This window comes from Salmo trutta, unplaced genomic scaffold (genome assembly GCF_901001165.1).
Source record: "Salmo trutta unplaced genomic scaffold, fSalTru1.1, whole genome shotgun sequence".
Classification (NCBI taxonomy): domain Eukaryota; kingdom Metazoa; phylum Chordata; class Actinopteri; order Salmoniformes; family Salmonidae; genus Salmo; species Salmo trutta.
Window position 1 is genome coordinate 492,003 of NW_021822384.1, and position 27,119 is coordinate 519,121.

Genomic DNA, 27,119 nt, shown 5'->3' on the forward strand with positions numbered 1-27,119 from the left:
GTAGGTTTGTAGCCAGCGGTATGATACTGTTAAAACACAGTGAAGGATTTGACCAGGCATCCTGTAGGTTTGTAGCCAGCGGTATGGTGGTGTTAAAACACAGTGAAGGATTTGACCAGGCATCCTGTTGGTTTGCAGCCAGCGGTATGGTACCGTTAAAACACAGTGAAGGATTTGACCAGGCATCCTGTTGGTTTGCAGCCAGCGGTATGGTGGTGTTAAAACACAGTGAAGGATTTAACCAGGCATCCTGTTGGTTTGCAGCCAGTGGTATGATACTGTTAAAACACAGTGAAGGATTTGACCAGGCATCCTGTTGGTTTGCAGCCAGCGGTATGGTGGCGTTAAAACACAGTGAAGGATTTGACCAGACATCCTGTTGGTTTGCAGCCATTAGTATGGTGGTGTTAAAACACAGTGAAGGATTTGACCAGGCATCCTGTTGGTTTGCAGCCAGCGGTATGATACTGTTAAAACACAGTGAAGGATTTGACCAGGCATCCTGTTGGTTTGCAGCCATTAGTATGGTGGTGTTAAAACACAGTGAAGGATTTGACCAGGCATCCTGTTGGTTTGCAGCCAGCGGTATGATACTGTTAAAACACAGTGAAGGATTTGACCAGGCATCCTGTAGGTTTGCAGCCAGCGGTATGATACTGTTAAAACACAGTGAAGGATTTGACCAGGCATCCTGTTGGTTTCTTAACTGTTGAGTTTTTCAAACCTTCAACCACCCAGAGATATGTATGTTTTTGCTCAATTCGGATTCTTGGAAGTTAAAAGCCATTGGAGTGAGCTCCCCCCCCCGTAATGAAGATGAGTTAAAAGCCATTGGAGTGAGCTCTCCCCCCCCGTAATGAAGATGAGTTAAAAGCCATTGGAGTGAGCTCTCTCTCCCCCCCCCCGTAATGAAGATGAGTTAAAAGCCATTGGAGTGAGCTCTCCCCCCGTAATGAAGATGAGTTAAAAGCCATTGGAGTGAGCTCTCCCCCCCCGTAATGAAGATGAGTTAAAAGCCATTGGAGTGAGCTCTCCCCCCCCCGTAATGAAGATGAGTTAAAAGCCATTGGAGTGAGCTCTCCCCCCCCCGTAATGAAGATGAGTTAAAAGCCATTGGAGTGAGCTCTCCCCCCCCGTAATGAAGATGAGTTAAAAGCCATTGGAGTGAGCTCTCCCCCCCCCCCATAATGAAGATGAGTTAAAAGCCATTGGAGTGAGCTCTCCCCCCCCGTAATGAAGATGAGTTAAAAGCCATTGGAGTGAGCTCTCCCCCCCCGTAATGAAGATGAGTTAAAAGCCATTGGAGTGAGCTCTCCCCCCCCGTAATGAAGATGAGTTAAAAGCCATTGGAGTGAGCTCTCCCCCCCCGTAATGAAGATGAGTTAAAAGCCATTGGAGTGAGCTCTCCCCCCCCCCGTAATGAAGATGAGTTAAAAGCCATTGGAGTGAGCTCTCCCCCCCCCCCCTGTAATGAAGATGCTGTTGAAGATATGTTGACGATAAAAAGATGTCTGTTGTGTAGTGGATGACGAGCATTAGCAGACCACAAACTCTCAACATCAAAGCGTTGTAAACATCTAAGCTCATAGGAATTCCTGCAGGGGATAATTTGCTTCTCTGTGGTCTGGGGTAAACCGACCTGATCGTGTGTGTGTGTGTGTGTGTGTGTGTGTGTGTGTGTGTGTGTGTGTGTGTGTGTGTGTGTGTGTGTGTGTGACCTGGTCGTGCTGTGTTTTAAGCACTGTTAAAGGCACAATCTGGGATATTTCCTACTGGTCATTTGCTGAAAGGTCAGGCAGCCTGTGCTGACTCGCTGCTGCAGTGTTTTTAAAAGCATTGGGTTGAAATAGGAATTCAAATATACTAGACTCAATATTAATGCCAAGACAATGCTTTTTACAGGCAGTCAGCCACAGGCCAGGCAGCTATACCAGGCAGTCAGCCACAGGCCAGACAGCTAAACCAGGCAGTCAGCCACAGGACAGACAGCTAAACCAGGCAGTCAGCCACACCGGCCAGACAGATAAACCAGGCAGTCAGCCACACCGGCCAGACAGATAAACCAGGCAGTCAGCCACACCGGCCAGACAGCTGTACCAGGCAGTCAGCCACACTGGCCAGACAGCTGTACCAGGCAGTCAGCCACACCGGCCAGACAGCTATACCAGGCAGTCAGCCACACCGGCCAGACAGCTGTACCAGGCAGTCAGCCATACCGGCCAGACAGATGTACCTGGCAGTCAGCCACACCGGCCAGACAGCTATACCAGGCAGTCAGCCACAGGACAGACAGCTATACCAGGCAGTCAGCCACAGGCCAGACAGCTATACCAGGCAGTCAGCCACGGGCCAGACAGCTATACCAGGCAGTCAGCCACGGGCCAGACAGCTATACCAGGCAGTCAGCCACGGGCCAGACAGCTATACCAGGCAGTCAGCCACGGGCCAGACAGCTAAACCAGGCAGTCAGCCACGGGACAGACAGCTAAACCAGGCAGTCAGCCACACCGGCCAGACAGATAAACTAGGCAGTCAGCCACAGGCCAGACGGCTATACCAGGCAGTCAGCCACAGGCCAGACAGCTATACCAGGCAGTCAGCCACAGGCCAGACAGCTATACCAGGCAGTCAGCCACAGGCCAGACAGATATACCAGGCAGTCAGCCACAGGCCAGACAGATATACCAGGAAGTCAGCCACAGGCCAGACAGCTATACCAGGCAGTCAGCCACAGGCCAGACAGTTATACCAGGCATCACCAGAGTACCATACCAGAGGCAGCTCTAAATGTTTTTACTCAATATACTGTCCATTTTTGAACGTTGGACTCCCTGGAAAGCAGTGGCAATTGTTACTGAGTAGATAAATAAAACACAAGTGCTGCTGGTAAGCTTTCTTGACTTGGACATAATGTTTTCCAACACATTTAACCAGCTAAACAGCTGCTCTTAGTGAATATGTTAAGAGTTTGGGATTGTTCAGAATGAGTACAGGTGACTGATGTTTCGACATCAAGCAGACGTCTTCTTCAGAGTGTAGAAACGTCAGTCCCCTGTACTCATCCTGAACAATGGAATAAAGTGAGCTGAATTATTCTCCAGCTCCTCTCTGCCTTGAATCAGTTTCTTGGTAAGCCCTTTTCATAGTTTTTGTCATTGCTGTCCAGCACCCCTCCTTTCCTGCGTTTGCTGAAGCCAAGGTCCACCTGAACTCTAATCTACCTAAATAGATTCATTATATAATGTTGATTAATTCTCCACGACGTTGTCATTCACCTGATGAGATGTGAAGGGAAAAAAACAAGTTTTTGTTAACGTATGATAGGGCCCCCGGGTCGCCAGTTTTCCTGGAAGGGGGTCCCTGGTCAAAAAAAGGTTGAAGACCCCTGATGTAGAGACACGGCTTGGGAGTGAATCAAACTGCAATGTGGTCTTCTTCCCTTGACTGTAGCAGAGCTGTGATTCCTCCTTGAGAGGCAGCGTGGGGATAAAGAGCTCTCTGTGCTCTGGGGAGAGGTGGAGGGGAGGGGAGGCAGAGAGGGGGGGTTTAGCCTTATAATGTTTACCTAATGCACCTCACATCCCGGCCCGGTCACGCACTGACGAGTTCAGCAAACATCCTGGCACTTCCTCCTCCTCCGCTCTGAGCCTCCTTCCTTCTCCTTTTCTCCTGGCTTGTGTCACAAATGGCACCCTATTCCTGTCACGTCTACTCCTGCTCCTCCCCTCCGGTGTTCGACGTCGCCAGAATACTAACCACCGGTCCTTGGATTCTTCATTACTCACACCTGTAGATCATTATGATTCACACCTGGACTCTATTATCTCTCCTTTATCTGTCCCTCCATGACCTCCCCTTTATCTGTCCCTCCATGACCTCCCCTTTATCTGTCCCTCCATGACCTCCCCTTTATCTGTCCCTCCATGACCTCCCCTTTATCTGTCCCTCCATGACCTCCCCTTTATCTGTCCCTCCATGACCTCCCCTTTATCTGTCCCTTCATGACCTCCCCTTTATCTGTCCCTTCATGACCTCCCCTTTATCTGTCCCTCCATGACCTCCCCTTTATCTGTCCCTTCATGACCTCCCCTTTATCTGTCCCTCATTACCTCCCCTTTATCTGTCCCTCCATGACCTCCCCTTTATCTGTCCCTCCATTACCTCCCCTTTATCTGTCCCTCCATGACCTCCCCTTTATCTGTCCCTCATTACCTATCCTTTATCTGTCCCTCCATGACCTCCCCTTTATCTGTCCCTCCATGACCTCCCCTTTATCTGTCCCTCCATGACCTCCCCTTTATCTGTCCCTCCATGACCTCCCCTTTATCTGTCCCTTCATGACCTCCCCTTTATCTGTCCCTCCATTACCTCCCCTTTATCTGTCCCTCCATGACCTCCCCTTTATCTGTCCCTCCATTACCTCCCCTTTATCTGTCCCTCATTACCTATCCTTTATCTGTCCCTCCATTACCTATCCTTTATCTGTCCCTCCATTACCTCCCCTTTATCTGTCCCTCCATTACCTCCCCTTTATCTGTCCCTCATTACCTATCCTTTATCTGTCCCTCCATTACCTATCCTTTATCTGTCCCTCCATTACCTCCCCTTTATCTGTCCCTCCATTACCTATTCTTTATCTGTCCCTCCATGACCTCCCCTTTATCTGTCCCTCCATTACCTCCCCTTTATCTGTCCCTCCATGACCTCCCCTTTATCTGTCCCTTCATGACCTCCCCTTTATCTGTCCCTCCATGACCTCCCCTTTATCTGTCCCTTCATGACCTCCCCTTTATCTGTCCCTCATTACCTCCCCTTTATCTGTCCCTCCATGACCTCCCCTTTATCTGTCCCTCCATTACCTCCCCTTTATCTGTCCCTCATTACCTATCCTTTATCTGTCCCTCCATGACCTCCCCTTTATCTGTCCCTCCATGACCTCCCCTTTATCTGTCCCTCCATGACCTCCCCTTTATCTGTCCCTCCATGACCTCCCCTTTATCTGTCCCTTCATGACCTCCCCTTTATCTGTCCCTCCATTACCTCCCCTTTATCTGTCCCTCCATGACCTCCCCTTTATCTGTCCCTCCATTACCTCCCCTTTATCTGTCCCTCATTACCTATCCTTTATCTGTCCCTCCATTACCTATCCTTTATCTGTCCCTCCATTACCTCCCCTTTATCTGTCCCTCCATTACCTCCCCTTTATCTGTCCCTCATTACCTATCCTTTATCTGTCCCTCCATTACCTCCCCTTTATCTGTCCCTCCATTACCTCCCCTTTATCTGTCCCTCATTACCTATCCTTTATCTGTCCCTCCATTACCTATCCTTTATCTGTCCCTCCATTACCTCCCCTTTATCTGTCCCTCCATTACCTATCCTTTATCTGTCCCTCCATTACCTCCCCTTTATCTGTCCCTCCATTACCTATCCTTTATCTGTCCCTCCATTACCTCCCCTTTATCTGTCCCTCCATTACCTCCCCTTTATCTGTCCCTCCTTTACGTTCATTCCTCAGTCGGTATTGTTCCTGTGTTTAATGCCATATCGCCACTGTTACGCTGTCTCGTTTGTTGTTCTATTAAACGTTTCACCTGCTTCTTGACTCACAGCGTCATCGTTACAATTCCCTATATACAGTTGAAGTCGGAAGTTTACATACACTTAGGTTGGAGTCATTAACTCGTTTTTCAACCACTCCACAAATTTCTTGTTAACAAACTATAGTTTTGGCAGTGGGTCAGATGTTTACATACACTAAGTTGACTGTGCCTTTAAACAGCTTGGAAAATTCCCGAAAATGATGTCATGGCTTTAGAAGCTTCTGATAGGCTAATTGACATAATTTGAATCAATTGGAGGTGTACCTGTGGATGTATTTCAAAGCCTACCTTCAAACTCAGTGCCTCTTTGTTTGACATCATGGGAAAATCAAAAGAAATCAGCCAAGATCTCAGAAAATAAATCTGGTTCATCCTTGGAAGCAATTTCCAAATGCCTGAAGGTACCACGTTCATCTGTACAAACAATAGTACGCAAGTATAAACACCATAGGACCACGCAGCCGTCATACCGCTCAGGAAGGAGACGTGTTCTGTCTCCTAGAGATGAACGTACTTTGGTGCAAAAAGTGCAAATCAATCCGAGAACAACAGCAAAGGACCTTGTGAAGATGCTGGAGGAAACAGGTACAAAAGTATCTATATCCACAGTAAAACGAGTCCTATATCGACATAACCTGAAAGGCCGCACAGCAAGGAAGAAGCCACTGCTCCAAAACCTCCATAAAAAAGCCAGACGACGGTTTGCAACTGCACATGGGGACAAAGATCGTACTTTTTGGAGAAATGTCCTCTGGTCTGATGAAACAAAAATAGAACTGTTCGGCCATAATGACAATTGTAATGTTTGGAGGAAAAAGGGGGAGGCTTGCAAGCCGAAGAACACCATCCCAACCGTGAAGCACGGTGGTGGCAGCATCATGTTGTGGGGGTGCTTTGTTGCAGGAGGGACTGGTGCACTTCACAAAATAGATGGCATCATGAGGCAGGACAATTATGTAGACATATTGAAGCAACATCTCAAGACATCAGTCAGAAAGTTAAAGCTTGGTCGCAAATGGGTCTTCCAAATGGACAATGACCCCAAGCATACTTCCAAAGTTGTGGCAAAATGGCTTAGGTATTGGAGTGGCCATCACTAAGCCCTGACCTCAATCCTATAGAACATTTGTGGGGAGAACTGAAAAAGTGTGTGCGAGCAAGGAGGCCTACAAACCTGACTCCATTACACCAGCTCTGTCAGGAGGAATGGGCCAAAATTCACCCAATTTATTGTGGGAAGCTTGTGGAAGGCTACCCGAAACGTTTGACCCAAGTTAAACAATTTAAAGGCAATGCTACCAAATACTAATTGAGTGTCTGTAAACTTCTGACCCACTGGGAATGTGATGAAAGAAATAAAAGCTGAAATAAATAATTCTCTCTACTATTATTCTGACATTTGACATTCATAAAGTGGTGATCCTAACTGACCTAAAATAGGGAATTTTTACTAGGATTAAATGTCAGGAATTGTGAAAAACTGAGTTTAAATGTATTTGACTTTAACTGTAGTGCCCAGGCGCTGGTCAACAGTAGTGCACTCTATAGTGAATAGTGTGTTATTTGGGACGCAGGGCTGGATTCACAGCAGGAATTTTAATCAAGGCTGCGACTGGCGCTGAACCTCATGAATGGACCGACATGTGATTTATGTATCTCTTCACTAAGACCTGAAGACGCCCAAATGATGTTACTGGATGGTATTAGAGGTCTTAAGTCACTGTGAATGTCATCACAGAGCAGAGAGAGAGAACAGTAGAAAGACAGTGGTTTGGTATAGGTCCACCTTAGTCTGTACGGTTACTGACTGTTTGGTATAGGTCCACCTTAGTCTGTACGGTTACTGACTGTTTGGTATAGGTCCACCTTAGTCTGTACGGTTACTGACTGTTTGGTATAGGTCCACCTTAGTCTGTACGGTTACTGACTGTTTGGTATAGGTCCACCTTAGTCTGTACGGTTACTGACTGTTTGGTATAGGTCCACCTTAGTCTGTACGGTTACTGACTGTTTGGTATAGGTCCACCTTAGTCTGTACGGTTACTGACTGTTTGGTATGGGTCCACCTTAGTCTGTACGGTTACTGACTGTTTGGTATGGGTCCACCTTAGTCTGTACGGTTACTGACTGTTTGGTATAGGTCCACCTTAGTCTGTACGGTTACTGACTGTTTGGTATGGGTCCACCTTAGTCTGTACGGTTACTGACTGTTTGGTATGGGTCCACCTTAGTCTGTACGGTTACTGACTGTTTGGTATAGGTCCACCTTAGTCTGTACGGTTACTGACTGTTTGGTATAGGTCCACCTTAGTCTGTACGGTGAGTGACTGTTTGGTATAGGTCCACCTTAGTCTGTACGGTGAGTGACTGTTTGGTATCCTCGCTCGTCATCTTTCAATGCGGCAGGATGCCACTGGGTAAACAGCGACCACAGAATTTCAATCGAGCTCTCTGCCTGAATCTTATGAATGGACCAATGACTGTTTTAAATAAGGAATGGTCTGATGATAGTGAATGGGACATCAGTGCTCTGAATGTCTTCACAGAGCAAAGAGAGGGCAATAGAAAGAGAGAGGGAAACAATCCCACCAGCTGTTGGTGCTTTCAGACAGGTCCCCTATTTTAACCCTCTTTATACATGTGGTTGTGTGTTTAGATGACGCCATTTGGCATGCCCCATGGATCTCAGTTTGTACTGATGGCTATGTGGGGGGGGAAATAAACCTGAACTTGAACTAAAACATTCCAACTCTGAAACAATACAAACGTTAACGAGATCCATGGCTGAACGACGACATTAACATACAGCTGGCGGGTTATAAACTCTATCGTCAGAAGAGAACAGCAGCCTCTTTTAAGACACGGGGCCGGGGCCTATGCATTTACGTAAACAACAGCTGGTGCACGATATCTAAGGAAGTCTCGAGGTTTTGCTCGCCTGAGGTAGAGTATCTCATGATAAGCTGTAGACCACGCTATCTACCTAGAGAGTTTTCATCTGTATTTTTCATAGCTGTCTACATACCACCACAAACCGATGCTGGCACTAAAACCACACTCAATGAGCTGTAGAAGGCCATAAGCTAACAGGAAAACACTCATCCAGAGGCAGCGCTCCTAGTGGCCGGGGACTTTAATGCAAGGAAACTTAAATCAGTTTTACCTCATTTCTATCAGCATGTTAAATGTGCAACCAGAGGGAAAATAATTCTAGACCACCTTTACTCCATACACAGAGACGCGTACAAAGCTCTCCCTCGCCCTCATTTGGTAAATCTGACCATAATTCTATCCTGCTGACAAACAAAAATTAAAGCAGGAAGCACCAGTGACTCAGTCTATAAAAAAGTGGTCAGATGAAGCAGATGCTAATCTACAGGACTGTTTTGCTAGCACAGACTGGAATATGTTCCAGGATTCTTCCAATGGCATTGAGGAGTACACCACATCAGTCACTGGCTTCATCAATAAGGGCATCGAGGACATCATCCCCACAGTGACTGTACGTACATACACCAACCAGAAGCCATGGATTACAGGCAACATTCGCACTGAGCTGAAGGGTAGAGCTGCCACTTTCAAGGAGCGGGACTCTAACCTGGAAGCTTATAAGAAATCCTGCTATGCCCTCCGACGAACCATCAAACAGGCAAAGCATCAATACAGGACTAAGATTGAATCGTACTACACCGGCTCCAACTCTCGTCGGATGTGGCAGGGCTTGCAAACTATTACAGACTACAAAGGGAAGCACAGCCGAGAGCTGCCCAGTGACATGAGCCTACCAGACAAGCTAAATAAATTCTATGCTCGCTTCGAGGCAAGTAACATGCATGAGAGCCTCAGCTGTTCCGGATGACTGTGTGATCACGCTCCCCACAGCCGATGTGAGTAAGACCTTTTAAACAGGTCAACATTCACAAGGCCGCAAGGCCAGATGGATTACCAGGACTTGTACTCCGAGCATGCGCTGACCAACTGGCAAGTGTCTTCACTGACATTTTTAACCTCTCTCTGTCTGTAATACCAACATGTTTCAAGCAGACCCCCATAGTCCCTGTGCCGAAGACCACTAAGGTAACCTGCCTTAATGACTACCGACCCGTAGCACTCACGTCTGTAGCCATGAAGGGCTTTGAAAGGCTGGTCATGGCTCACATCAACACCATCATCCCAGAAACCCTAGACCCACTCCAATTTGCATACCGCACCAACAGATCCACAGACGATGCAATCTCTATTGCACTCCACACTGCCCTTTCCCACCTGGACGAAAGGAACACCTATGTGAGAATGCTATTAATTGACTACAGCTCAGCGTTCAACACCATAGTTCCCTCAAAGCTCATCAATAAGCTAACAACCCTGGGACTAAACACCTCCCTCTGCAACTGGATCCTGGACTTCCTGACGGGCTGCCCCCAGGTGGTAAGGGTAGGTAACAACACATCCGCCACGCTGGTCCTCAACACTGGAGCCCCTCAGGGGTGCGTGCTCAGTCCCCTTCTGTACTCCCTGTTCACTCATGACTGCATGGCCAGACACGACTCCAACACCATCATTAAGTTTGCTGATGACACAACAGTGGTAGGCCTGATCACCGACAGCTATGAGACAGCCTATTGGGAGGAGGTCAGAGACCTGACCGTGTGGTGCAAGGACAACATCCTCTCCCTCAATGTGATCAAGACAAAGGAGATGATTGTGGACTACAGGAAAAAGAGGGCCGAGCACGCCTCCATTCTCATCGACGGGCTGCAGTGGAGCAGGTTGAGAGTTTCAAGTTCCTTGGCGTCCACATCACCAACAAACTAACATGGTCCAAGCACACCAAGACAGTCGTGAAGAGGGCACGATAAAATCTACTCCCCCTCGGGAGACTAAAAAGATTTGGCATGGGTCCTCAGATCCTCAAAAGGTTTTACAGCTGCACCATCGAGAGCATCCTGACTGGTTGCATCACCGCCTGGTATGGCAACTGCTTGGCATCCGACCGCAAGGCATTACAGAGGGTAGTGTGTATGGCCCAGTACATCACTGGGGCCAAGCTTCCTGCCATCCAGGACCTCTATACCAGGCGATGTCAGAGGAAGGCCCTAAAAATTGTCATAGACTCCAGCCACCCTAGTCATAGACTGTTCTCTCTGCTACCGCACAGCAAGTGGTACCTGAGCGCCAAGTCTAGGTCCAAGAGCCTCCTTAATAGCTTCTACCCCCAGACTATTTGCATGTATTTGGTCAGTACCTAGTGAACTTAATATTCTGTATTTTGTCATATGCTTCCCTGACAGGTTCAATAAGAACGGCATCGATCTGAACAGGGACTTCCCAGATGCCTTCTCTAAGAAGGAGAGTGGAATGAGAGAGATGGAGGTGAGAGCCATTATGGACTGGCTGAAGACTGAGAGCTTCGTCCTGTCAGCCAACCTGCACGGTGGGGCTGTGGTGGCCAGCTACCCCTACGACAACAGCAATGGAGGTATGTTACACCGTCACACACAGAGAGAGAGAGAGAGGCTGAGTGATCCCAATATAGAGACTACTAGAATGACTACAGAGCAGAGGAACAATATAGAGACTACTAGAATGACTACAGAGCAGAGTAACAATATAGAGACTACTAGAATGACTACAGAGCAGAGTAACAATATAGAGACTACTAGAATGACTACAGAGCAGAGTAACAATATAGAGACTACTAGAATGACTACAGAGCAGAGTAACAATATAGACTACAGAGTAGAGTAACAATATAGACTACAGAGTAGAGTAACAATATAGAGACTACTAGAATGACTACAGAGCAGAGGAACAATATAGACTACAGAGCAGAGTAACAACAGGTGTCTAATATAGAGACTACTAGAATGACTACAGAGTAGAGTAACAATATAGACTACAGAGTAGAGTAACAATATAGACTACAGAGCAGAGGAACAATATAGAGACTACTAGAATGACTACAGAGCAGAGGAACAATATAGAGACTACTAGAATGACTACAGAGCAGAGTAACAATATAGAGACTACTAGAATGACTACAGAGCAGAGTAACAATATAGAGACTACTAGAATGACTACAGAGCAGAGTAACAATATAGAGACTACTAGAATGACTACAGAGCAGAGTAACAATATAGAGACTACTAGAATGACTACAGAGCAGAGTAACAATATAGAGACTACTAGAATGACTACAGAGCAGAGTAACAATATAGAGACTACTAGAATGACTACAGAGCAGAGGAACAATATAGACTACAGAGCAGAGTAACAATATAGACTACAGAGTAGAGTAACAACAGGTGTCTAATATAGAGACTACTAGAATGACTACAGAGTAGAGTAACAATATAGAGACTACTAGAATGACTACAGAGCAGAGTAACAATATAGAGACTACTAGAATGACTACAGAGCAGAGTAACAATATAGAGACTACTAGAATGACTACAGAGCAGAGTAACAATATAGAGACTACTAGAATGACTACAGAGCAGAGTAACAATATAGAGACTACTAGAATGACTACAGAGTAGAGTAACAATATAGAGACTACTAGAATGACTACAGAGCAGAGTAACAATATAGAGACTACTAGAATGACTACAGAGCAGAGTAACAATATAGAGACTACTAGAATGACTACAGAGCAGAGTAACAATATAGAGACTACTAGAATGACTACAGAGCAGAGTAACAATATAGAGACTACTAGAATGACTACAGAGCAGAGTAACAATATAGAGACTACTAGAATGACTACAGAGCAGAGGAACAATATAGAGACTACTAGAATGACTACAGAGTATAGTAACAATATAGAGACTACTAGAATGACTACAGAGCAGAGGAACAATATAGAGACTACTAGAATGACTACAGAGCAGAGGAACAATATAGAGACTACTAGAATGACTACAGAGCAGAGGAACAATATAGAGACTACTAGAATGACTACAGAGCAGAGGAACAATATAGAGACTACTAGAATGACTACAGAGCAGAGTAACAACAGGTGTCTAATATAGAGACTACTAGAATGACTACAGAGCAGAGTAACAACAGGTGTCTAATATAGAGACTACTAGAATGACTACAGAGTAACAACAGGTGTCCCTGCGAAGAGATCAATAGATCAACCAATCAGTCAATCACATCAATATTGGTTGTTTCCACTGTGTCCCAAATAGCCCAGGGCCCTGGTCAAAAGTAGTGTACTATATAGGGAATAGGGCACTGGTATAAAGTAGTGCACTATATAGGGAATAGGGCTCTGGTCTAAAGTAGTGCACTATATATAGGGCTCTGGTATAAAGTAGTGCACTATATAGGGAATAGGGCTCTGGTCTAAAGTAGTGCACTATATAGGGAATAGGGCTCTGGTCTAAAGTAGTGCACTGTATAGGGAATAGGGCTCTGGTCTAAAGTAGTGCACTATATAGGGAATAGGGCTCTGGTCTAAAGTAGTGCACTATATAGGGAATAGATTGACGTGTTGTGTTGTCACCCAGGTAGTGAGCTGCAGAGTGGATCCAGTGTTGCCCCTGACAACGACGTGTTGATCCAGCTGGCTAAGACCTACTCCTACACCCACAGTAAGATGCACAAGGGAGACCACTGTTACGACTCCAAGGACTTTAAGGAGGGCATCACCAACGGTTACTACTGGTACCCTCTACCAGGTCAGTCAGTAAATCTATCAGCTTACAGATCTGGGGTACTACTGGTATCCTATACCAGGTCAGTCAGTAAATATATCAGCTTACAGATCTGGGGTACTACTGGTATCCTATACCAGGTCAGTCAGTAAATATATCAGCTTACAGATCTGGGGTACTACTGGTATCCTATACCAGGTCAGTCAGTAAATATATCAGCTTACAGATCTGGGGTACTACTGGTACCCTATACCAGGTCAGTCAGTAAATATATCAGCTTACAGATCTGGGGTAATACTGGTATCCTATACCAGGTCAGTCAGTAAATATATCAGCTTACAGATCTGGGGTACTACTGGTATCCTATACCAGGTCAGTCAGTAAATCTATCAGCTTACAGATCTGGGGTAATACTGGTATCCTATACCAGGTCAGTCAGTAAATCTATCAGCTTACAGATCTGGGGTACTACTGGTATCCTATACCAGGTCAGTCAGTAAATCTATCAGTTTACAGATCTGGGGTACTACTGGTACCCTCTACCAGGTCAGTCAGTAAATCTATCAGCTTACAGATCTGGGGTACTACTGGTACCCTCTACCAGGTCAGTCAGTAAATCTATCAGCTTACAGATCTGGGGTACTACTGGTACCCTCTACCAGGTCAGTCAGTAAATCTATCAGCTTACAGATCTGGGGTACTACTGGTATCCTATACCAGGTCAGTCAGTAAATCTATCAGCTTACAGATCTGGGGTACTACTGGTATCCTATACCAGGTCAGTCAGTAAATATATCAGCTTACAGATCTGGGGTACTACTGGTATCCTATACCAGGTCAGTCAGTAAATATATCAGCTTACAGATCTGGGGTACTACTGGTATCCTATACCAGGTCAGTCAGTAAATATATCAGCTTACAGATCTGGGGTACTACTGGTACCCTCTACCAGGTCAGTCAGTAAATATATCAGCTTACAGATCTGGGGTACTACTGGTATCCTATACCAGGTCAGTCAGTAAATCTATCAGCTTACAGATCTGGGGTACTACTGGTACCCTATACCAGGTCAGTCAGTAAATATATCAGCTTACAGATCTGGGGTAATACTGGTATCCTATACCAGGTCAGTCAGTAAATCTATCAGCTAACAGATCTGGGGTACTACTGGTATCCTCTACCAGGTCAGTCAGTAAATATATCAGCTTACAGATCTGGGGTACTACTGGTATCCTCTACCAGGTCAGTCAGTAAATATATCAGCTTACAGATCTGGGGTACTACTGGTACCCTATACCAGGTCAGTCAGTAAATCTATCAGCTAACAGATCTGGGGTACTACTGGTATCCTATACCAGGTCAGTCAGTAAATATATCAGCTAACAGATCTGGGGTACTACTGGTACCCTCTACCAGGTCAGTCAGTAAATCTATCAGCTAACAGATCTGGGGTACTACTGGTATCCTATACCAGGTCAGTCAGTAAATATATCAGCTTACAGATCTGGGGTACTACTGGTATCCTATACCAGGTCAGTCAGTAAATATATCAGCTTACAGATCTGGGGTACTACTGGTATCCTATACCAGGTCAGTCAGTAAATATATCAGCTAACAGATCTGGGGTACTACTGGTATCCTATACCAGGTCAGTCAGTAAATCTATCAGCTAACAGATCTGGGGTACTACTGGTATCCTATACCAGGTCAGTCAGTAAATCTATCAGCTTACAGATCTGGGGTACTACTGGTATCCTATACCAGGTCAGTCAGTAAATATATCAGCTTACAGATCTGGGGTACTACTGGTATCCTATACCAGGTCAGTCAGTAAATCTATCAGCTAACAGATCTGGGGTACTACTGGTATCCTATACCAGGTCAGTCAGTAAATATATCAGCTTACAGATCTGGGGTACTACTGGTATCCTATACCAGGTCAGTCAGTAAATATATCAGCTAACAGATCTGGGGTACTACTGGTATCCTATACCAGGTCAGTCAGTAAATATATCAGCTAACAGATCTGGGGTACTACTGGTATCCTATACCAGGTCAGTCAGTAAATATATCAGCTTACAGATCTGGGGTACTACTGGTATCCTATACCAGGTCAGTCAGTAAATATATCAGCTAACAGATCTGGGGTACTACTGGTATCCTCTACCAGGTCAGTCAGTAAATCTATCAGCTAACAGATCTGGGGTACTACTGGTATCCTATACCAGGTCAGTCAGTAAATATATCAGCTAACAGATCTGGGGTACTACTGGTATCCTCTACCAGGTCAGTCAGTAAATCTATCAGCTTACAGATCTGGGGTACTACTGGTACCCTATACCAGGTCAGTCAGTAAATCTATCAGCTTACAGATCTGGGGTACTACTGGTACCCTCTACCAGGTCAGTCAGTAAATCTATCAGCTAACAGATCTGGGGTACTACTGGTATCCTATACCAGGTCAGTCAGTAAATATATCAGCTAACAGATCTGGGGTACTACTGGTACCCTATACCAGGTCAGTCAGTAAATCTATCAGCTTACAGATCTGGGGTACTACTGGTATCCTATACCAGGTCAGTCAGTAAATCTATCAGCTAACAGATCTGGGGTACTACTGGTATCCTCTACCAGGTCAGTCAGTAAATCTATCAGCTTACAGATCTGGGGTACTACTGGTATCCTATACCAGGTCAGTCAGTAAATCTATCAGCTAACAGATCTGGGGTAATAGCTAAGGGTGTTGGGTTGACAGTCGCAAGCCCCCCCCCCCCCCGTCGGGTTCAAAGTTCAAACCACGGGACTAATTCGCTACAATACTAATACTAGAGGTCACGTGTACAGACATGACCTTTCACTGGGGGAACCTGTCAGTGTTGTCATCACTCTGGAGATGTTGGGTTAAGATTTAGCAGAGTTGATAACACATCCAAGTCAGAACTGAGAGTCCGTCTTGTCTAAAATAGAACGTTCTCGTAAATCATTAATGTCAATGGGAGATTTATGTAAATGTTCCGGTATGTTCCACATCATCTCAGTGTAGATACATATAGAACTGCATACGTCCGTTCAGCCTTTCCCTTCACCCTATAGATACTGGTCTAATAGACTACAGTGACTTGTAGAGTGACGAGCACCATTATGGCTCTAGTCTGGCTCAGTTTCATGTTTTTCTATCCGTTTCCTAGGAGGGATGCAGGACTATAACTACGTGTGGGGCCAGTGTCTAGAGATCACCTTGGAGCTGTCCTGTTGTAAATTCCCTCCAGAGAGTGATCTGCCTGGGCTCTGGGATGCCAACCGGGCCGCGCTGCTGGCATACATGCAACAGGTCCATCTGGGTAAGTACCATGCTGTCTGTCGTGGGTTAGTACCACGCTGTCTGTCGTGGGTTAGTACCACGCTGTCTGTCGTGGGTTAGTACCACGCTGTCTGTCGTGGGTTAGTACCACGCTGTCTGTCGTGGGTTAGTACCATGCTGTCTATCATAAATACAATCAAATCAATCAAAACTTCTCTACAGTGTTTCACTACCAAGTGGTGGCTTGATCATTTCAATGGTAGAATGATTCATTTAGGTATGAATTGTTTAGGTAGTACGATTCATTTAGGTAAGAATCGGTAAGGTAAAACGATTCATTTAGGTAAGAATCGGTAAGGTAAAACGATTCATTTAGGTAAGAATCGGTAAGGTAAAACGATTCATTTAGGTAAGAATCGGTATGGTAAAACGATTCATTTAGGTAAGAATCGGTAAGGTAAAACGATTCATTTAGGTAAGAATCGGTAAGGTAAAACGATTCATTCAAGATATGTGGATATTGAATGTAAGATCAAGGTAATTCTGTAATAAAAAAGAAAATCCAGACGTTATGTCACATGCTGAAAAGCCCCCAGACACTAAAATAGATCTCCAGATCAGGAAGCACGACAAGATCTCACAACAATGGTCTACCCTGGGATGACTCCTGGTCCAGGTCAGTCATCACGGTCTACCCTGGGATGACTCCTGGTCCAGGTCAGTCATCACGGTCTACCCTGGGATGACTCCTGGTCCAGGTCAGCCATCACGGTCTACCCTGGGATGACTCCTGGTCCAGGTCAGCCATCACGATCTACCCTGGGATGACTCCTGGTCCAGATCAGTCATCACGATCTACCCTGGGATGACTCCTGGTCCAGGTCAGTCATCACGGTCTACCCTGGGATGACTCCTGGTCCAGGTCAGTCATCACGGTCCACCCTGGGATGACTCCTGGTCCAAATCCACTTGACATTTAAATCTCGTTGGATTGACTAATTTTACTCCTGTGAATCTTTCATACTCTTGCTTGTGCCTGTCGTTTTTTTTTAACGTTTACAAATTAGATGCGCTGAACTGAAAGAAACTTCCAGAAAATGAACACCGGGATGATAGTGATATTATGTCTGATCTCACAAACAATGTAAAGTCTGTTTAGATAGATGTGATCTAGAGCCGAGCCTGTTGGTCTTTAATCTGAGGGTTTCCTGCTAGTGACGCAACATGTTGAATTATGCAACAGAACTTGACAACAGTAATTAATGAGGCTGTCTGGACCGAGCAGGTAGGCCTAGACAGAGCTAGTTTTTGGTTGTTGTAGGCCAGTTTCACTTATGTTCATTTATTCATATATGCATATTACCTAGTGTGTTTATGCAAATTAGGAAAATATATACTTTTCTTTATTTTAACACATAATTTTTTAAAATACTTGATACCATTACAAAATGTGGATATGAGTCCATTCTAAGAAAATAAATCCCAGAAGTCCAGGTATTATTTGTCCGTGCCAGTAAAATGTTTTATGTGCTATAATCCAGTCAGTACCTGGAGGATCTTCATACGTTGTTCAACTGTTGTATTTATTAGAATGGTTTTTAAAAACTTTTAACAATTTGGATGAAAGTAAATTGAGAACCAATTGGCTTTGGTTGGTTGGTGTTGATTGTCCTGCTCTCCTTCCGTCCCGCTGTGTGTGTGTGTGTGTGTGTGTGTCTAGGTGTGAAAGGGCAGGTGTTGGACGCGGAGGGAAACCCATTACAGAATGCTTTGGTGGAGGTGGAGGGGAGACAGAACCTCTGTCCCTTCAGAACGGACCTCCATGGAGAGTACTACAGACTGCTGTTGCCAGGCAACTACACCTTTATGGTGAGACAGCACCCTCTGCTGGTAGTATTGATACTTTAGGATGGCTTATTCAACTGCTGCTGCTGTCTCAAATGGCACCCTATTCCCTATGTAGTGCACTACTGTTGACCAGAGCCCTATTCCACTATATAGGGAATAGGGTGCCATTTGGGACTGTATATCTGGGTGGTAGTTATTTATTTGGACAGTGAAGCTAAAACTTTTAATTTGGCTCTATTACTCCCAGCAATTTGGATTTGAGATAAAATGTTTCATATGAGGCGAATGTACAAAAATGTCACTTTTTTTTATTTGAGGGTATTTTCATACATATCTGTTTTAACGTTTAGAAATGAAAGCACTTTTATTAGGGTCGGATTTAACAAAAATCTGTGATGCGAAGAACTCTGAATCACGGAATCTAGACAATAAAACGGAATTCAACACTATTCAAAAATATACGGAACATCGTAGGAAATCAACTCAATGTATTAATTTGCCCGAAGTTTACTATAAAACATGAACAGAATGCGTCAGTGATCCGTATTTCTTTCAACTTTCTAAACGGGCATCGAGAATCCCCGTCTGTGTATGTTCCCGTCGTCTACCACGCTGTGTAGCTGTTAGCGATGATGCTAATCAAATACAGTCTTCTGGCAGATGGAAAGCCTTTCACAAAACCCCTTCTCAAATAAATGTTAACTACAAAGTAGCCTTTGCCTACCTGGCAGAATTATATTGGGATTATTTGCATCAGTTCAGTGGGTCATTTGTTTTGCCAAATCTACCATCACACATGTGCTACAAAAACACCACTGAACAGCAGCCTCTTGCTGGGTGCACAGTGGAGTTAAAGGGGAACTATGCCCAAAACTTGACATTTCAACAACAACAAAAAATCCCAGACCTCAAAAGTGGTCTCCTGGTGTTTGTTGTGGATTTAGAAAATCAAATTTATATATATAAAAAAAATATATATATATGGATTTCTTAGGGCTCTGCTTTATGTATCTTTGAAGGTATCATAAGCATTTGGACAAATGTACCTCTATGTGTATTAAAGTAGTCAAGTGTAGTATTTGTTCCCATATTCCTAGCAAGCAATGACGTCATTAAACTTTTGACTCTACAAACTTGTTGGATGCATGTTTGCTGTTTGACCCCCCCTCCCTAAATACAACACTGAGATTGGACTGATTTGACTGCTCTCAAATAAACCACGAGGGTGGAGGGTAAACTTCCTCTAAGTGGCATGGGGAGGACATGGGGCTTTGGTCAAACTAGTGCACTATATATGGATTAGGGTGCCGTTTCAGACACAGTCTAGAGTGAGACAATCCTATGGGCTCTAGTCAAAAGTAGTGCAGTATATAGGGAATAGGGTGCCATTTTGGACATAATGAATGTTTCTCAGTGTTTTTTATTTTGACCCAGCTCATACAAAGCCATGTGGGTGGTCCTGCTGGGTTGTGTGGTACAGTAGCACGTATGAGGTCCCACATCTCCCACATCTCCCACAGTCTCCAGTAAACATCTGATCAACTAACAGATAACAACCGTCCCTCTGCAGACAGAGCAGAGAAAGCACCAGAACATTTTCAACAACAGAGATATTGTGAAACCATGAGAATAAAAATGTTTCACCCTTTATTACATTCATCTGTTCAGACGGAATAGATACTTGATCTACAGTACAATACTGTATATTTAGTTGGTATACATCTGGGTATGAATCAACCCTCTACAGTAAAATACTGTATCTTTAGTTAGTATACATCTGGGTATGAATCAATCCTCTACAGTAAAATACTGTATCTTTAGTTAGTATACATCTGGGTATGAATCAATCTACAGTACAATACTGTATATTTAGCTGGTATACATCTGGGTATGAATCAACCCTCTACAGTAAAATACTGTATCTTTAGTTAGTATACATCTGGGTATGAATCAATCCTCTACAGTAAAATACTGTATCTTTAGTTGGTATACATCTGGGTATGAATCAATCAATCAATAGTATGAAATCAATCAATGTGATTTACATATTTGCCTGTGTGTCAAGTTTACTCAACAGTGTAATAACTGATCAATTCATGAACTAATGGATAAATGTGATTGACAGGTTACGTTCCCGGGCCACCAGGTGTTGATGGAGACGTTAACGGTCCCGTACGGTCCCGACTCATTCTCGGCCCTCGTCCACAACTTCCAGCTGCAGAGGACCGCAGCCACCACCCCTGGCCCCAGCCACCCCACCCAGTCCTGCATCCCACCCCAGGTCTGGAGGCCCCTGGATGGCCACTCTCCCAGCCTGGGCCCCTCGGGTGTCACCATCCTCCTGGTTCTCCAGGTTCTCTGGAATACCATGTGACTGTGACCGAGAGATGGGCCACGTCTCAGATGGAACCTTATTTCCTGTATAGTGTAGGGCTCTAGTCAAAAATAGTGCACTATATAGGGGATAGGATGCCATTTGGGACGTATCCATGGAGATAGACTGACTGAGATGGGATCTCCCAGTCCAGAGACATTGTCTTTTTTTCAGTATTTTTGTACAAACAAAAAAATCCTATATATATTTTCTTGTAACACTTTGCATTGCTCTACCTTGCACAAACACGTGAGCCATTTTGTGTTTTTAAAAATGTTATGTTTTGTATTGATGCTTTTTTAGTTGTTTTTTTTACATTGTGCTGAAAGAAAGCAATACTGCCAGCCAGCAATCTGCCATGCCAAGTTAAGAAGAAGAGACGGAGGACAAGGGGTAAGGAAGGGATAGAGGGAAGGGTGTTGAGGAGGACAAGGGGTAAGGAAGGGATAGAGGGAAGGGTGTTGAGGAGGACAAGGGGTAAGGAAGGGATAGAGGGAAGGGTGTTGAGGAGGACAAGGGGTAAGGAAGGGATAGAGGGAAGGGTGTTGAGGAGGACAAGGGGTAAGGAAGGGATAGAGGGAAGGGTGTTGAGAAGGTCTAGAAGTGCCTCTAAGAACGCCTACCAGTCAACGTGATACCTGGAATCACACCTCCACCTGCAAACATGACAAGACTTGCTTTTAGACAGAGACTACCTGGCTGAGCTCAGTGCACAGCAGAGAGAACACCCAGCAGAGAGAACACCCAGCAGAGAGAGAACACCCAGCAGAGAGAGAACACCCAGCAGAGAGAGAACACCCAGCAGAGAGAGAACACCCAGCAGAGAGAACACCCAGCAGAGAGAACACCAGCAGAGAGAACACCCAGCAGAGAGAGAACACCCAGCAGAGAGAACACCCAGCAGAGAGAGAACACCCAGCAGAGAGAGAACACCCAGCAGAGAGAGAACACCCAGCAGAGAGAACACCCAGCAGAGAGAGAACACCCAGCAGAGAGAGAACACCCAGCAGAGAGAGAACACCCAGCAGAGAGAGAACACCCAGCAGAGAGAGAACACCCAGCAGAGAGAGAACACCCAGCAGAGAGAGAACACCCAGCAGAGAGAGAACACCCAGCAGAGAGAGAACACCCAGCAGAGAGAGAACACCCAGCAGAGAGAGAACACCCAGCAGAGAGAACACCCAGCAGAGAGAACATATATCACAATACCTGTACTGGTGGACTGTAGACTGTATCACAATACCTGTACTAGTGGACTGTATCACAATACCTGTACTGGTGGACTGTAGACTATATCACAATACCTGTACTGGTGGACTGTATCACAATACCTGTACTGGTGGACTGTAGACTGTATCACAATACCTGTACTGGTGGACTGTATCACAATACCTGTACTGGTGGACTGTATCACAATACCTGTACTGGTGGACTGTAGACTGTATCACAATACCTGTACTGGTGGACTGTAGACTATATCACAATACCTGTACTGGTGGACTGTAAACTATCACTATAGTTATTGTCAAAAACAGAACCTTCCTGAAGCATTATGGGTAATGATGGATGTAGACCCATAAATGGCACCGTATTCCCTACCTAGTGCACTACGTTAGACCAAAATCCTATAGACCCTGGTTAAAAGTAGTGCACTATATAGGGAATAGTTTGGGTTCCATTTGGGACACAGTGATATTGTCCATAGATGCCTCTCATGTTGTTCTACCTCATCTAACAACTGACCTTTGACCTTTCAGCTGACAATGATTGTTGTGCCTTGATGATTAAATCTGTCTCAATTTATGTTTTAGGATCAGTCATTTTTTTCCACGTCAGTGGTCACATTGTTCATGTGTGGGCTATGTCTTAAGGTGTTATGTCAAAGTTAACCAATATAATGTAGCGATTCATGTGTTGGCTTGATAGTCACTGGACCCGGGATCGAGTCCCGGGTTACACCTTCAATATATGTAGCTTAAATCATGACGCTACACATTAACCTTGCTTGAGAGGTGATGATGGGTAGTGGATGGAGGAAGATTCTGATAACAGTTATGAGCTTTTTACCAGCAGGTGGAGTCCTGTCTCTACTATGACTAAAGATCTGCAGGTCAGGGATAGGTCTACTGTAGTCAGCCACCTGGGCACCCAGCCAGATCCACACCACCATAAACCCAGACCTGTAATTGTATTTATTTATTCAGGGAAAACCATTGAGACCAGGGTCTCATTCCCCAGGGTGCCCTGATTTACAGTACTACAACAATCAAAAACGATGTGAAACCAAACAGCAATCAATACAATGTCAAATCAAATGTAAAAACAGCACAGCAGCATTCCATTCCTCAGCTACCTGGTCCCCAACACCCTAAACTGGAGCTACCTGGTCCCCAACACCCTAAACTGGAGCTACCTGGTCCCCAACACCCTAAACTGGAGCAACTAGGTCCCCAACACCCTAAACTGGAGCTACTAGGTCCCCAACACCCTAAACTGGAGCTACTAGGACCCCAACACCCTAAACTGGAGCTACCTGGTCCCCAACACCCTAAACTGGAGCTACCTGGTCCCCAACACCCTAAACTGGAGCTACTAGGACCCCAACACCCTAAACTGGAGCTACTAGGTCCCCAACACCCTAAACTGGAGCTACCTGGTCCCCAACACCCTAAACTGGAGCTACCTGGTCCCCAACACCCTAAACTGGAGCTACCTGGTCCCCAACACCCTAAACTGGAGCTACCTGGTCCCCAACACCCTAAACTGGAGCTACTTGGTCCCCAACACCCTAAACTGGAGCTACCTGGTCCCCAACACCCTAAACTGGAGCTACCTGGTCCCCAACACCCTAAACTGGAGCTACCTGGTCCCAAACACCCTAAACTGGAGTTACCTGGTCCCCAACACCCTAAACTGGAGCTAGTAGGTCCCCAACACCCTAAACTGGAGCTACCTGGTCCCCAACACCCTAAACTGGAGCTACCTGGTCCCCAACACCCTAAACTGGAGCTACCTGGTCCCCAACACCCTAAACTGGAGCTACTAGGACCCCAACACCCTAAACTGGAGCTACCTGGTTCCCAACACCCTAAACTGGAGCTGCCTGGTCCCCAACACCCTAAACTGGAGCTACTAGGTCCCCAACACCCTAAACTGGAGCTACCTGGTCCCCAACACCCTAAACTGGAGCTACTAGGTCCCCGACAGCCTAAACTGGAGCTACCTGGTCCCCAACACCCTAAACTGGAGCTACTAGGTCCCCAACACCCTAAACTGGAGCAACTAGGTCCCCAACACCCTAAACTGGAGCTACCTGGTCCCCAACACCCTAAACTGGAGCAACTAGGTCCCCAACACCCTAAACTGGAGCTACCTGGTCCCCAACACCCTAAACTGGAGCTACTAGGTCCCCAACACCCTAAACTGGAGCTACCTGGTCCCCAACACCCTAAACTGGAGCTACTAGGTCCCCAACACCCTAAACTGGAGTTACCTGGTCCCCAACACCCTAAACTAGAGCTACCTGGTCCCCAACACCCTAAACTGGAGCTACCTGGTCCCCAACACCCTAAACTGGAGCTACCTGGTCCCCAACACCCTAAACTGGAGCTACCTGGTCCCCAACACCCTAAACTGGAGCTACTAGGTCCCCAACACCCTAAACTGGAGCTACCTGGTCCCCAACACCCTAAACTGGAGCTACCTGGTCCCCAACACCCTAAACTGGAGCTACCTGGTCCCCAACACCCTAAACTGGAGCTACCTGGTCCCCAACACCCTAAACTGGAGCTACTAGGTCCCAACACCCTAAACTGGAGCTACTAGGTCCCCAACACCCTAAACTGGAGCTACCTGGTCCCCAACACCCTAAACTGGAGCTACCTGGTCCCCAACACCCTAAACTGGAGCTACTAGGTCCCCAACACCCTAAACTGGATCTACTAGGTCCCCAACACCCTAAACTGGAGCAACTAGGTCCCCAACACCCTAAACTGGAACTACTAGGTCCCCAACACCCTAAACTGGAGCAACTAGGTCCCCAACACCCTAAACTGCACCAGAACATCCAACTGTTATGACTTCTGCAAATTGTTCCAGCAGTGAGGCGCATTAAAACTAAAAGCGGATTCTCCTAATTCGGTGGCGACCCGAGGAACCTCAAAGAGTTAACCAACCTTGTCTAGTAGAGCTATGTAAACAAAAAGGGAATAAGGAAGTGATCTACGGGAATTTAATGAGGACCAGACAACCTTTTGATACAGGATGTAGTGATGAGTATTAAAATGAATGGCGCTACAGTGGACTGCATCCAAAGGTTTAATAGTGGCTGCTGCAATCTGGTAAATATATTGTCTAGTCCTAACATGTATTAACCAGTCAGAATGTAATATATATTGTCTAGTCCCAACATTAACCAGTCAGAATGTAATATATATTGTCTAGTCCAACATGTATTAACCAGTCAGAATGTAATATATATTGTCTGGTCCCAACATTAACCAGTCAGAATGTAATATATATTGTCTAGTCCCAACATTAACCAGTCAGAATGTAATATATATTGTCTAGTCCCAACATTAACCAGTCAGAATGTAATATATATTGTCTAGTCCAACATTAACCAGTCAGAATGTAATATATATTGTCTAGTCACAACATGTATTAACCAGAACATGAGTGTTCATATGATTCCTAGAGTTTCATTACATTGTTACTGAGCTGAAATGCTCAGTGGTAGTTGGTTATATACTTTACAGTTAGAGATATGTTGAAACTGTACCCATCCTTAGTTATAAAATATTTCATAGTGCAGCATGGCTTTTTCTGCCCACAAGGGGAGGGTTAAACACCTGTTAGGTTTATGCTATACTACGGTGTTGAGTCACTAGACTTTGACCAGATACTGTTGCATTCAAAGATCAACTGTACCTAGAACATAGATACTGAGCCCTCGTCATCAGGAAGGAAATATCTCACTGTCTTGACATGTTCTGGTTGTGAATTCAAGCGAAGGTAAGAGGTAAGAATTCTGCCAGGGCTTATTGTAAAGTGTGTAGGGAAATGAAATGTATGGTGTTATTTTAGTAAAGTGGAATGACAGTAAAACACTCAGATCTAACAGTCTATTTCACCTGGGACAGGTACAGTTCAGTCATACAAAATGGCAGTAATCGCTCATGGGCAAGTCAAATTCAAAAAAATATTGTTCATATAATTCTATATCATGGTTATTTTACAATGTGTTCATCTTTATATATTGTAGTTTTTTTTAATGACAATAAGCTCCTGCTTGGTGTTATTTGGTATGAAACCATTTCCCATACTTTTGTTAACGTCGCTATTATGATTAGGCTGATGTTACATCATTTTAGTCCCCTAGAATTCCTTAATAACATACCTGCTGAACAAAGCAACACAATCCTTAATAACATACCTGCTGAACAAAGCAACACAATCCTTAATAACATACCTGCTGAACAAAGCAACACAACAGAAGGAGAGGTTTAAAGACACCGTGTTGAGTTGTTATTAGCTCCACTAAGGACAGAGGGTTATCCTACGAAGCACTAGATCTACTCAGGGGTTTTCTAAAGCTTCACATTGATTCCAGCTCAGGTTGGTTAACTGATCCACACTACTAACGGTGGATATAGTTTGCTGGTCCTCCTGCGGATAACTAACTCTAGCAGGCTTGTAACTACTCCTAACCAGAAGGCGGATAACAACTTGGATAACTAACTCTAGCAGGCTTGTAACTAGTCCTACTGTAACTACTCCTAAACAAAAGACTGATACAACTTGGATAACTAACTCTAGCAGGCTTGTAACTACTCCTAACCAAAAGGCGGATAACAACTTGGATAACTAACTCTAGCAGGCTTGTAACTAGTCCTAAACAGAAGACTGATACAACTTGGATAACTAACTCTAGCAGGCTTGTAACTACTCCTAAACAAAAGACTGATACAACTTGGATAACTAACTCTAGCAGGTTTGTAACTACTCCTAAACAAAAGACTGATACAACTTGGATAACTAACTCTAGCAGGCTTGTAACTAGTCCTAAACAAAAGGCGGATAACAACTTGGATAACTAACTCTAGCAGGCTTGTAACTAGTCCTAAACAAAAGACTGATACAACTTGGATAACTAACTCTAGCAGGCTTGTAACTACTCCTAAACAGAAGGCGGATAACAACTTGGATAACTAACTCTAGCAGGCTTGTAACTACTCCTAAACAAAAGACTGATACAACTTGGATAACTAACTCTAGCAGGCTTGTAACTAGTCCTAAACAAAAGACTGATACAACTTGGATAACTAACTCTA

At 45.0% G+C, this 27,119-nt stretch overlaps 2 protein-coding genes and 1 long non-coding RNA gene across 3 annotated transcripts in view; 2 read left to right on the forward strand and 1 right to left on the reverse strand.

The window, feature by feature from the left end:
• The window catches only part of LOC115182046 (carboxypeptidase M-like), a 73,944-nt gene extending 52,787 nt beyond the window's left edge, over window positions 1-21,157 (forward strand). Inside the window, exons 5-9 of the mRNA XM_029743687.1 lie at window positions 10,895-11,082; window positions 13,118-13,288; window positions 16,453-16,605; window positions 18,286-18,434; window positions 20,539-21,157. Of these exons, the coding sequence (XP_029599547.1) occupies window positions 10,895-11,082; window positions 13,118-13,288; window positions 16,453-16,605; window positions 18,286-18,434; window positions 20,539-20,787 (910 nt within the window). The 3' untranslated portion in view covers window positions 20,788-21,157. The remainder of the gene's footprint in view (window positions 1-10,894; window positions 11,083-13,117; window positions 13,289-16,452; window positions 16,606-18,285; window positions 18,435-20,538) is intronic.
• Window positions 21,158-21,961: 804 nt separating this feature from the next.
• On the reverse strand, window positions 21,962-22,288 carry LOC115182071 (uncharacterized). The gene is made up of 3 exons (XR_003873614.1): window positions 22,241-22,288; window positions 22,092-22,179; window positions 21,962-21,996 (listed from the first exon to the last, which is right to left on the reverse strand). It is a non-coding gene; the product is annotated as an uncharacterized LOC115182071 (long non-coding RNA).
• A 517-nt stretch (window positions 22,289-22,805) lies between these two features.
• On the forward strand, window positions 22,806-25,086 carry LOC115182052 (basic proline-rich protein-like). Its single transcript, XM_029743694.1, has 3 exons — window positions 22,806-22,809; window positions 23,006-24,792; window positions 24,823-25,086. The coding sequence occupies exons 1-2, from the start codon at window positions 22,806-22,808 to the stop codon at window positions 24,610-24,612; spliced, it is 1,611 nt and encodes a 536-aa protein (XP_029599554.1). The 3' UTR covers window positions 24,613-24,792; window positions 24,823-25,086.
• The last annotated feature ends 2,033 nt before the right edge of the window (window positions 25,087-27,119 follow it).